At 39.1% G+C, this 12022-nt stretch overlaps 1 protein-coding gene across 1 annotated transcript in view; it reads left to right on the top strand.

Annotated features, from left to right (window-relative positions):
• UBE2K (ubiquitin conjugating enzyme E2 K) overlaps positions 1 to 12022 on the top strand; it is a 32147-nt gene that overhangs the window by 12155 nt on the left and 7970 nt on the right. Inside the window, exons 2-4 of the mRNA XM_065737100.1 lie at positions 1383 to 1476; positions 5417 to 5475; positions 7919 to 8001. Of these exons, the coding sequence (XP_065593172.1) occupies positions 1383 to 1476; positions 5417 to 5475; positions 7919 to 8001 (236 nt within the window). The remainder of the gene's footprint in view (positions 1 to 1382; positions 1477 to 5416; positions 5476 to 7918; positions 8002 to 12022) is intronic.

The raw sequence follows: 12022 nt of genomic DNA, 5'->3' as shown, positions 1-12022 counted from the left end.
ATCTTTAAACAAGACAGTAGTTATTAAATACTGACTTGTGATTCTGGATGTGTGTGGTGTGGTCTTAATCTCGTAGTGCAGTTCACTGTGCTCTCTGAAGCCCCCTGCTTGGCTGTGCTGTCACAGGCACTGCCTCCCTGATGAGAGTTGAGGGATTTTTACCCAAATTCTAAAGGGAAGTGTGTATAACCAGAGGGGTAGGAAAAAAAACAAGTCCCAAATCACCACTGGATTAATTTAGTAGAACTTCTGTTTGATATTCTTTACCTGGTGAAACTATTAATTAAACTTTGCCTCTTTTCTTCTTAGCTTTTTTATCTGTGAGCTTTTCTGGTCTGAAAGGCACACCTTTTTTGGTGGGTGGCACTGGATCTGAGGAATGTTTATGGGAAGGAAATGGGTAGTTAATCTCCTAGATGTTGCTCAGTTAATTCTGCATCGATAACATCATTGGTAGATCTGAGAGCCAGTTGATAGCTGGTCCATCTTTCCATTTTAATGGCGCAGGATGGCACTACAAAACTTCTGAAGAAAACAATGTGCAATTCAAGGAAATCCCCGTTGCTTTCAGTGAGTGCTGTGTACACAACTGCAGAATGGGCAGAGCTTTGATAACTTCCCAAAATGTCGCGGCGCTCCTTTCTAAAAGGGGATTTTGCTTTGCCTTGTCAAAAATGTTACTGGCTGAAGGATCCGTGTGTATTTCGTACTGCTCTTTGGACTTGAAAGGCGAATTCAGTGGATTGCATAGCTCTGGCTGGGCATCAGAAGCGCTTTCTACAAAGCATGCATTTTCTCGTTAGCAATAGTGTTTTTATTTTGCAGGGAAGGTGGTACAAGTGTGAAAATGCTGAGGAGGTGACAATGAAATTCAAGTGTATAAATGAATAGTACCTTATGCCTAAATATTAAAGATAAACGTGATCTTAAACAAGGCTGTTTAGATCATCATCTTGTTCAGAAATAGTGAGTGCTCCATTTGGGGATGTCTTTCTTACTCCAGTGAAAGTGACAATTACGGCTATTATTATTCTAGTAACTCTAAGCCAGGAAAAAAAGACAGCATATAATTCAGCTAGTGTATTTTTAGCTAGTTTAACAGATTGATCATTATTTAAATGTAACTATAATAATATAGAAAAAAAACCCCACAGAACTTCAGATGCTGCTGGGTTGCTTTGCTTATTTTAGTGATAATATAAAGGAAATTAATGATGCTGTTAACGCTTTACAGATTGTTTTTATTGGAGCAACTGGAAGATCTACTTTAGGTTACTGTATTTAAAAAATTAAAGGAGTTCTAAGATTTACTTTATATTTGGGGGGGGAAATGTATATGTCAGATGCTTACTTACGACTCTTTTTCTCTGTTTGTTTTTAAGACGAGCAAAAATCAAATTAAAGTAGATCTTGTAGATGAGAATTTTACAGAATTAAGAGGAGAAATAGCAGGACCTCCGGATACACCATATGAAGGCAAGTAAAGTTCTTGTGTATACAGTCACTGTACGCTTCTTGTGCCTTAAGATGCTTTGTTTGTAAAAGTAATTAACAGCATAAAAATTAAGAGTTATGTGTTCTTAAAATGTTCGTTTTCAAATAGAAACAGAGGGGTTTTCTTTTAAGCAGTTTAGCATGTGTTGCCTGGTGCACCTGTTCTACAGCAAGACAGGCTGTCCAATATCAAATGCACAGGTACAAGCCGTGTGGTACGACTGGTACGAGGCTGGCTTTGTCCACTGTTAATAGTTTTAGACGTCTTAGCCATGTAACATTGAGAAGCTAAGTCTCAGAGTCTAACAGACTATAGCTTTTTGACTGCAGAAATGCACATATGTGCTAGTCATTCAAAAATGTACTGATACGTTGTCTGAGGGAATGCCGTTGCAAGTTAGATTTGGGATTAATATCAGGCTTCCGTGGGTCCCCTGTACTTAATTTATATTGGAGTGGGGGGACTCTGTTGGACAACCTGACTACAGCTGTCTTCAAGAATTACCTCACTGACTTTTTAGTTTGGTAAAGCTGATAGCAGTAACCTCACACTTCAAGTAATCACCCATTTCTTCACTCTGGAAAAAGGGAGGTAATTTAGTATATATTAAAAGCAAGCGAAGAAACCTTAGATGCTAATAGAGCATACATGGTCAGAGATAGCCAATAACTCAGGAGCTCTTACAGCTGTGGACACTGTGTATGATAAATGTGCAGCTGATGGTGATGCTTTCTATTAAAATTCCTTGATGGGAAAAGGTTTTTTTAGTTGCTTTTAAACGATGTTTTGCCAAAAGTTCCCATGCAGGGCATCTACTTCATTTGAACTTCTAGCTAGAATTTCAGTTAACAAAAATGTCTCAAGGAATATTGCAGACAGATTGTTCTGCTGCAAATCAGTTTTCCAAGCTTTCAGTTGCTCTTGTTTTCTGTGCCTCAGGGCCAAGATTGGGATTTGAGTATTGTTCAGCAGTTCTCCCCTATCTCCTGTGTCTCTGTACCTTCCTCTAATCAGTCACCACAGTTTAGCTGGCAGAAGATAATTAGAAGTCAATTTCTTCAGATTGTAACATGTGCCTTCAGTTTGAAAGGAGAGCTACACTGCAGGCATGAATGCACTGTCCTTCTGGTAAACCTACCTGGACGTTGATACTTTTGCTTAATGGAATAATTCTCTTGAGAATATAGTTGGTGCTGTAAGTAAAAGCAGACTTACATGCAACTGCAACTTCTTATTTTCGTACTAGGAAAGATCTCAGTTATTTTTGTTTGGAAAATGTTTTGAGGATTACTACAGTGAAAGGTACATCAGTGTGTCACAAACTTAAGAACTTTACATCAGCTCATGAAGAGGTTAAAAAAGGTTTTAATGGACATGTGCAGAACTGGAGTCTGTGTGATGTTGGATAATTCCAGCTGGACAAAACTTCAGGAATGGAGCACTGTGTTCATACACTGTGTGTCTAGCTAATGAAAACTGGCAGTGTGTTTAGTGCTAAATTTCTGATGGGAAGTGCAGGCATAGTTGCATACGTGCTAATGAGTACATGTAATGATGCGGATGAGAGAGTGTACTCCATATCCTGTTTTGGGGAGAAGTAGGGCAGAACTATTATGTATACTTATTGTGACAGAACACCACAGAAGATAATGTGACCATGTACTCACTTGAATCTGCAAGGTGTTTGAAACCATGAGGCAAAATCAAAGTTTCCAGCAGCCCAAATTCTGTCATTTCCTGACACTTGAGTTCTTCAAATGTTAATATTTCTGTAACATAGTTTTATGCCATTATTCCCTTACTCAGTTACATCTGGTTTGCCAGTGTGTGTAGCTGATATTTTATGACTGAAGTGGAAATGCATGCTGCATAATTACTGACTGATTTCATGTAATCTGCAGTCTGAACAATAATACCACACATACTTTATGGGGAGCAGCTAACACAGCCATTCAAGTTGGACCCTTCCCTGATACAGGAGGGAATTTTTAGGGCTGTTGTGAAGTAAGAGAACAATAATATTTATAATTTAACTCAGCTGATGAGGTATCTGAAAACTGCTGCTGCAGTGTTCTTTTGTAGGCCATATTGGGACATTAATCGGTCTCAGTATGACTGAGAGGAGGAATGCAATCTGTTCTTGATAAATGTACAGCTCCTATTTTTCTACAAGTGTTGTCTACTCATGCTGATCAATTTTCATAAAACACTGCTGCTTTCCACTTCAGAACAGTCACTTGAAGAGAGGACCTTTAAAAGTCTGTTAGCAGCTGCTGTTTTACTTGGATCCAAGAACTTGTCAATAGTTTTTTACACATAAAGGTATAAATTTCAAGCCAGGTTTGCTTGTGAACCACAGTTATTGAAGGAATGTCTGACTGTAAATTCCACGAGAAAAATTATTAAAGCTCAGGCTAAATCCTGTCATGAGATGCACTTTCCAAGAAGAGTGCAGAAGGAATGTTCTTCCATTATTGGTTAATTTGATCTCATACATTAAATGCTGGGAAAAGGTCAAACAAATGATTCCCTTTTTCTAAAAAAATAAAGAAAATGGAGAAACGTTAGCATTTTGAACTTAGTGTTGAGGAAGTGAACAACTGTCCAGACTTGTTCACTGTATTCCATCTTCAAATCCATGTTTTTAACTGTAAACTTCAGTGCACAGCAACTGTGCTTAATGAGTAACATTGCCAGCTTATTGGTCCCTGTTGTTTTAAAGTCATTCGGAGCTGTACATCCCAGCTGGAAAAGTCTGGCAGCCAAGTAGACCATTGTGGAGAAGGCTGTAACAGGCTGCCTTTTACAGGCACCATCTTAATGGCATGCAGAAAAAATGCTTATATCGAAGGCTAGGATTTGTTACATTGCTACAAAACGGTGCGGCCGTGAAGTCATGCAGGGACTGATAACTTCAGGAATCCAGGATCAGTGTAATAATTCCGCTTCTTGAAAAAATTGCTGCTCATTCAGACACACAAAAAAGCAAACATAGGTGACTGCAGTCAATGGAAATGTTAAGTGTCTTCAAAAGTAACTTGCCTCTGCTATCCTGCAAGCAAAGGCAAGCTATCATGTTAGAAATGATGGTAATTTGGAGCTTGTTAGCCCTGTTTATTTTCTGTAGAATTAATATTTTTTGCTGAAGTTACTGTACAGTTAATACAGGGAACTATGGTTGTAGTAGGCACTGCAAAGTATCAGCAGATACTAACCATAACTGGTTTAGTGTACTGTATTATACTGAATTACATCTAAAAGTGTGAGATATTGATAGCTTCCACTGTATTTTTACCACAGAGGAAAAAGATGCCATAGACTTTGACTGTTCACAGTGTTCCTTAGTTTTTTGTTGTTTTTTTCCACACATAGACTATATAGAGAGTACTTGAGAGCTATTTTTGTATAGGGTTGTAGATAAGGAAACATGGGAATTCTAAATTTAATGATGGGAAGGGTTTCTTTCAGAAAGAACAGTGGTAGGATGAGGGGAAAGATCAGCACATGAGAAGCAACGTTTCCAGTTTCTATAAAAACCAGGTGTCTTAATTGGTGTGTGTGTCTTGCTGTGCTGTTCTTTTAATCATTAAAATGATGCCACTCCCTCCTGGCAAGTAAGCATGAGTAGGCAGAAATGGTTTGAGGTGGAAATCTTGCATGTTTAGATAATGATACAGTAACAAGCAGACAAAAACAAAATATGTTTAGAGAAGGGCAGTAGAGAGTTCCATCTTCCAGATTAATCCTATCATTCATTTATTTATAAAGTATATGAAATCTAGAAGTACCTTCTAGGTAATACTTACTAGTAAATTGAAATTGCTGGAAAATACGAGCATTTAGAAGCCTAAGTGTTGCTGACATAAGATTAAGCTTAGTTATGTTCAGTTTTAATTTCTAACTTGTTTTTGTTTTCCAAAGGTGGAAGATATCAATTAGAGATAAAAATTCCAGAGACATATCCTTTTAATCCTCCTAAGGTAATACAAACTTTTTTTTTGTAAAATAATTTGCCTAACAAGTTATTTGTGATTATTGATGGTTATTTACTTGTGTACCCATTTGCTTTGCAGTCCATGTCTCCCTTTTTTGATTCTGCTCTACACAGAAACTCAAACTGTCTTGTCAAGGTAGAAATGGTGCAGGATGTGTAACTGTATCCAATCAGATACTCTCATTATTCTTCAGAGTACGAATTGAGGAATTCTGGGCAGTGGTTCATTGACCCACTTGTAATTTCTTCTTGGCAAGATACAGTTTTTGGATAGTTTTACTTGATGTAGATAATATTGATTTCTGCCTGCCGCACCTTGGAATCACTGAAGAAATGCTGTAATAGATAACTGTTCTTTTAATTCTTTAAACCCCATATGCTATATTTGGTGAAGTATTAGGTTTAACCTTGCAAGTTTTCTGTTAATAATTCAGTCTGGCTAGAGCTGCTCTTATTTATGACCTCAGGACCAATGGAAACAGCAGGGTTTTACTGCAGCTCTTCTGAAGGAGTGCATAAAAGCTGCGTGCAAGTGTGGGAGATGTGAAAAATGTGTTAGATTGACTTGTACACTTCTGCTGCTTGCTGCCCTTCAGTTTTACCACGTCTTTCTCGTGTCTTTCTAGTGTTTTCAGTTTGTGACTCTGCTTCCATCTTAGTGCTCACAATAGTGTTTGCTCCAGTTGTGTGCAGCTGCAGCTGTTTATTCCTACAGTCTTGTTTGGCCCCTTCTTCAGTGACTTACGATAAGCTGGCAGACTTCAGCATTGTCTTACAGCTGTCTCATGGCGTCTTGCTTGGCTTTCTGTTTAGGTCTGAAAGATGTCTTTGGCTAAGAAAGTGTCCTTAATTGTGATAATTTCACCCTGCTGTGTAATAATGGGAAGACACTGGGAAAGGGAGGGCAGTCAGTAGCACTTAGCTCTTGTCCTTTGAGTGACTTCAATAGGTCTGGAGTAAAAGGCATTAATTTTTTTGTTACTGAAATGTCTGTTGGTTTCAGTTGTTTCATCTGCATGTGTTCTGGTGGGAACTAAAAATAAGAAGGACTGAAACTGGTCGTAGCCCCTGGAAGATGAGTCTGTGGACCGTGGCTTAATTGCTGCTTTAGGGCTTGATGCTCATTTCCAAAGCTTCTAGGTAGCTGATAGAAACTCAGTTTACTGTAGCATAGTACTCCTTATTCTGGAGTAGGTGGTGTTGAATTGGAGGCCTTTGGGCTTGTATCTAGCCCTGCCTTTCATCTGAAAGATTTCTTTATCTCGTTCAGAATGTACTTTGACAGCCATTGTTAGCTTGCATTCCCTGTGAGAGAATACCCGATATTTACATATAGCCTTTTGGTGGTGGTTTTTTGTGTGTTTTACATCTACAGAGTTGAGCTAGTTAATAATAGCTAAATGTCTTGGAAAGCAGATCTCAGCTATTCACACACTACAATTGGTTTGATTTTTACTATAGTCCTGTATGTACAGTATTTTGCTGTAGTACTTGACCAATAATGTGTTGGCTGCACTGATTTGCTTGCAGATCAGGGGCAAAGGTTGAAAGCAAGTCTGTGCCATTCATAAAATGTTTGCAAGAGTTTGGAGTGAGGAGGAGATGGGGAACACTGAAACGAGTCAAAGTCATTCCAAGGTAGTTAAAAGCAACTTAAAAGGTTTGAAGAAAATTTGATGGGCTTCTGTGGGTTTGCATATATTCCTGTCAGAGGACAGCTTTTAGAAATATGCATGCCTTGTTATGCATACTTTGAGTGTGAATACACTTCCGTGTTAAAATACGGATGTGATCAATGAATGAGAGCTGGACCGTATCTTTCCAACAGCAAAGAATTCTAATTTAGTTAGGTTTTGGTTTGTTGATGGCCTTCGTGCAAGTGGATAGCAGGACTGAGGGTTGTGGAAGTAGTGGCATCGATCAAGGGAACATTTTTGCTGGTCTGGTAGCTACCAGCAATTCAACCACACAGTGAGATGCAGTGCCTGCATCTGAGGCCAGGGATCTGCCTTAACTGAGCAGGCTTTCCAGCACTTAAGTTGTCTTTTGACAGTGCTGAACATCTCTGTCTGCTTTTCACTCCGTGCCTGTGTTCAAATACTGGTCCTACTGGAGGATGTTTCTAAGTGGCTTCGTGTGATATGAAGATGAGCCCACGTGACAGTATATGGGGAAACAGCTGGGGATGATTTTGTTGTACTCAATGGAGCAGTAGTCTGTTCCTGAGGAAAGCAAGGCTGTATGTAACAACTGGGCTGGCAAACTTGAGGCATCCTGAAAAGGGTTGTATTGTAGTCTTAGTTCTATTTTTACTTTGATCTTTTCTAAATCAGTGTTACATCATAATTAGAAATGGTGCGTTTTAAATATGTTTACTTCATATCCTGCATGTAATAACCACTTTATTTGAACATTTTCTTGTGTTTTAGGTGCGGTTTATCACCAAAATATGGCATCCTAATATTAGCTCAGTTACTGGGGCCATTTGTTTGGATATTCTGAAAGATCAATGGTAAGATTCCATATAAGCTTTAATGTGCAAAAATCAAGTATAACGGGTGTGCTAGAAGGAAGGCAGCAGCTCGTGTTGCTTTTCAGATTGTTTGTAATTCCATATGCCTTTAAAGCTCAACATATTTCAGTGCATGGTTTTATAATGGAATGGTTGGGAAGTAACTTCAGCTAATATCTACTCAGTACTTTCTGACTAATGAGCTTTTTCAAAGACTTTTCCACAGATTGGTGTACCTTTCATTGCTGATGGTTTTTAGTTCTTCTCCAGTAACACACACTACCTGTTGCCTTCTGAGTGTTGTCTTTTCAACCTCCTGAGATGTAAGCAGAAAAAATAAGTATTTCATTTTGATTTTTGGCTCGTGCTTCCATATAAAATTAATTCTGCTAGAGCTAAAACAATATATGGAGTACAGCTGGGAACCTGGGAGTGTAAAAGGTAACAGGTGGACAACAGGAAGGGGAGAAGAGACTGCCATGCTAATTTTATCTCAGTTATGGTTGATAATACCGCTTGAATGTGTAAACTTTTGCCTTTTAGCTGCTGTTCAGTTGCTGACTGATCATTTGTTACTGTTGTTACTTGAAAGTTTTAATAGCCCAAGCCCTTGGAATAAATCTGCCCATGCAGTAAGACCTGAACTCACTGTACGCTTTTTTCCCCAAGTGATAAAATCTTCAAGCAGTATGAAATGTGTGCACCAGTTGTATCGTTCTGATATCCAATGGAAGAGAGAGGTGTATTTCTCTCTTAGATGTATGTCTTTCCAAAAATGGGACTGTAATTCCCAGCTAGACAATGTCAGTATCTAATCCATATGGGCCTCAAGTGCTCTGAACTTCCACAGGTTTATCAAGAGTAGTATTGGCCAAGCAGGTATCACTGGGGTTTGAAAGAGGAACTTTAGAGTTGGAGTTCAGGACTTGCAGCTGACACATGGTATATACCCTTTTTTTTTACGTGACAAGTTTTGCAGCACATGTGGCAGAGTATGGTATAAATTAGTGAAATGAGTTATAAGCTGCATAAATGATGATTATTTGTAGTCTTCATTTTTTGAAACTGCTTGGTTTTTCTTACAATCTTGCAGCACTTTGGCCATAGTTCAGGCAGTAGAATCTTTCAGCAGACATGGTACATGGTATAACTTCTATCACTAAAACCAGTGTACTTCTGTGTCGGCTCCCAGTTATCCGTCCCCTACAGCTGTACTGGAGATTAATGGCTCTTCAACTGTGCAAGTGCAGTTTCCTGAGAGATCATGAGGCAGATCAGTGAAAAGGCATTGGGTAGAGAGCTGGCAGGCTGGTTTCTCTACTGCAGAATTTTTCTTTGGTTGGTTGGCTTTTGGCTTTGGCAAAATAACAAACTTAAGAGGATGTTTTTAACAGGGATCCTTTCACTGGTTTGAACACCAGCCTCACTGGGGGAGCAGGTTTCTTTCATTTGAGACAAGGTTTACATAGTGAGTGTATGTGAAGTATTTCTTTCTAGAAGCAAAGGTGGTTAACAGGGAAACTTCATCCCAGTGTCATTAATACTGTCATGGGAAGAATGTATCTAAAATATTGAAGTTCAGTGTTTTGGTTTATTTTCCTTCCATCTTTTGCTGTTCCTTTATTCACTGTCTGGTTGCATTACTCACAGTACCTAGGCCTGTGACTTCAAGTATCTTCAAGGCTAAATCTTTCTGACTGAAACAACTTAATGCTTTTTTGTTTGTTTTTCAAAAGTGACATCTGCCATTTTCTGTTGAAAACTTAGAGGAAGGAGTCCTTCGCTGAAGTATTCCTTATTTATCATATATTGAAATAAAACCAAAAGTCTATTAAGAAATTTTTACAGAATGTTTCATTATCTTCATGTTACTTTAGTGCATTCCTGAATTAGTGTTTCCTGTGAACAGGGACAGGTGTTCTTGCCTTTGTATCAGCAAACTGGGATTCAGGAGATCGCATCTTTGTCTCCATTCCTGGAACAGGTCTCCTGTTCTCTTTCAGCAATGCCAAATGCTATAACTTGGCAAATTCTCGCAATTCAGTCTTATCCTGGAGCTGGGAGTTGAGCAGTTAATAGGTTCAGGTGGGCCTCTGGCCTTTTCAGTTGCTGTTGAGACTTTAAAACAAACAAATGGAAGAAAAACCCCAAAAGACCCATTTAATATCAAAGGCAACGGACAGCCATTAAGACCCAAAGATATAATGGACAGAAATTTGGAAAGGAAGAGCAGGAGAGGAGAATTGACTTGTATTCTTCTAATCTTTGGAAGTTAGATCTTGTGCAGCTCTATTAATCTATATCTGCCAGTGAAGAGAATGCTCTTTCCTTCCATCACCAAGACGTATTCAGAATGGGGCTGTTTGAAGATCTTCCCATATGTGTATTTAGCTGTGGTACGAGGTGCACTGATCCCATCCCATCTGTATATTGCTGATAATACCATGGTAATGCTCACACATGTGGTGAGTGGTACAACTATTATCCTCTATTGGTACAGTTATAACATCTCTCCCCTACTCACCCGACCTATGACAATAGTTTTCTAATGAGCATGGTTGAGATACTGTTATGTGTATTGGCAGGAGCCTTTATCAGCTTGCAAAGTGATGCCTGTAAATGATTTTAATGAATTTTTCTCCACAGTATATGCTCCATGCTGACGTTCTGTGCAGCTGTGGAGCTCTGTATTTAGATGTGTAAATACCTGTTATGCCAGTTTGTTTGCAAATCTGCTACTGTTTACTGGTAGAATTGAAATGGGGCTGTGTTTTTATAGAAAGAATACCATTTATGCTGGTCTGATCTGACTCTTTTGTGGTTTCGCTTAATGTAGCTTGCATTTATCTTCCAGGCTAGTGTTCTCTCCCTGAATTTTATTCTTAAATATAAATTGTATCCAATACTTCCAGCTGAAACCCGAGAGCTATATTATTTGAAAGCTGTTTTGTGTAAATCCCTTGAGCGGTGATTTTTCAAGCAGACATGTTATGGCTGTGTATGTTGCTACAAAAAACTTTTAGCTGTTACGGTTTTGACAAGTGATATAAAAATGAATGATAAGACTATTTTTTTGGTAGTGACTGTACTGGAGCATTCAACCTTCACTTTTAGTTGATAAGCAAACTCATTATAGGAGGTAATGTAACTTTAATAGGTACATAAGCAACAGGGAGCAGGTAATCATCTTGGGCATCTAAATCTGCTGGGGTTTGCTCAGTTTGTTGGAGGGACACTGAGCCTTTTCAGGGCTTTGGGGAAAAAAACACAGAGTACTGACACTAACAGAGGATCTCTGCTGTAAACCTGCTGCTTCCTCCATCCCGATGTCAGCGTCACCCACCCAGCCTTGTATTTCTCCTCTAAATGGTGGCTGTACCACCAGCTTCATCCTAAAGGCCCTCATTCATTTCTCATCTCCTTCCAAATTCCATAAACCCCCAGTACAAATTCCTGGATCTTTTCTCTTGGATTAACAAGTTTAGTTCTTCCTCAAACTGAATAAGTATTGCAGATTATTTAATAGTAGTAGTAATGAAGTGTTTCCAGTAGCCATGCCTGGTTGACAGACTGGAACAGCAATCTGCTGGCTGCAGCTGTTCTGTTGTTCTGCTGGGCTGCCTCTCAAAGGTGGAGCACCACAGAGACTGTTGTCAAAGAGGAATGTACAGAACATAAATAAAATCTTTCTTAATAGAAAATTACTTAGCCTTTAAAGATGATGTGGGGAGAGGGAGAGTGCTTCGTAATCCTCTTAGGGCTCTTTCAGTTCATCTAAAGGTAGGAGATTTCTTACCTCAGGCATGCTGAGCACAACTGGGTTGGCATGCTTTTCAATATTCTCATTGCATTCAGCCCCAACTAGGGCTGCTTATTTTTAATGGAAATGCCCCCAAGATGTTAAACAAAGAAAAAGTGCACGTTTGCACATCCGTCAGCATTGGGATTGGCTCCGGGTTTTCCTTAGTGGAGTGCTTTTGTTGCACTTCCCTTGCACGTTTACCAAGTGCTGTGCCACCAG

The sequence above is a fragment of the Cyrtonyx montezumae genome, unplaced genomic scaffold (genome assembly GCF_038088225.1).
Source record: "Cyrtonyx montezumae isolate F1298 unplaced genomic scaffold, pur_monq_1.0 scaffold_2, whole genome shotgun sequence".
NCBI classification, from domain to species: domain Eukaryota; kingdom Metazoa; phylum Chordata; class Aves; order Galliformes; family Odontophoridae; genus Cyrtonyx; species Cyrtonyx montezumae.
Note: the sequence above shows the minus strand (reverse complement) of the source record. Positions and strands in the feature narration are given on the sequence as shown.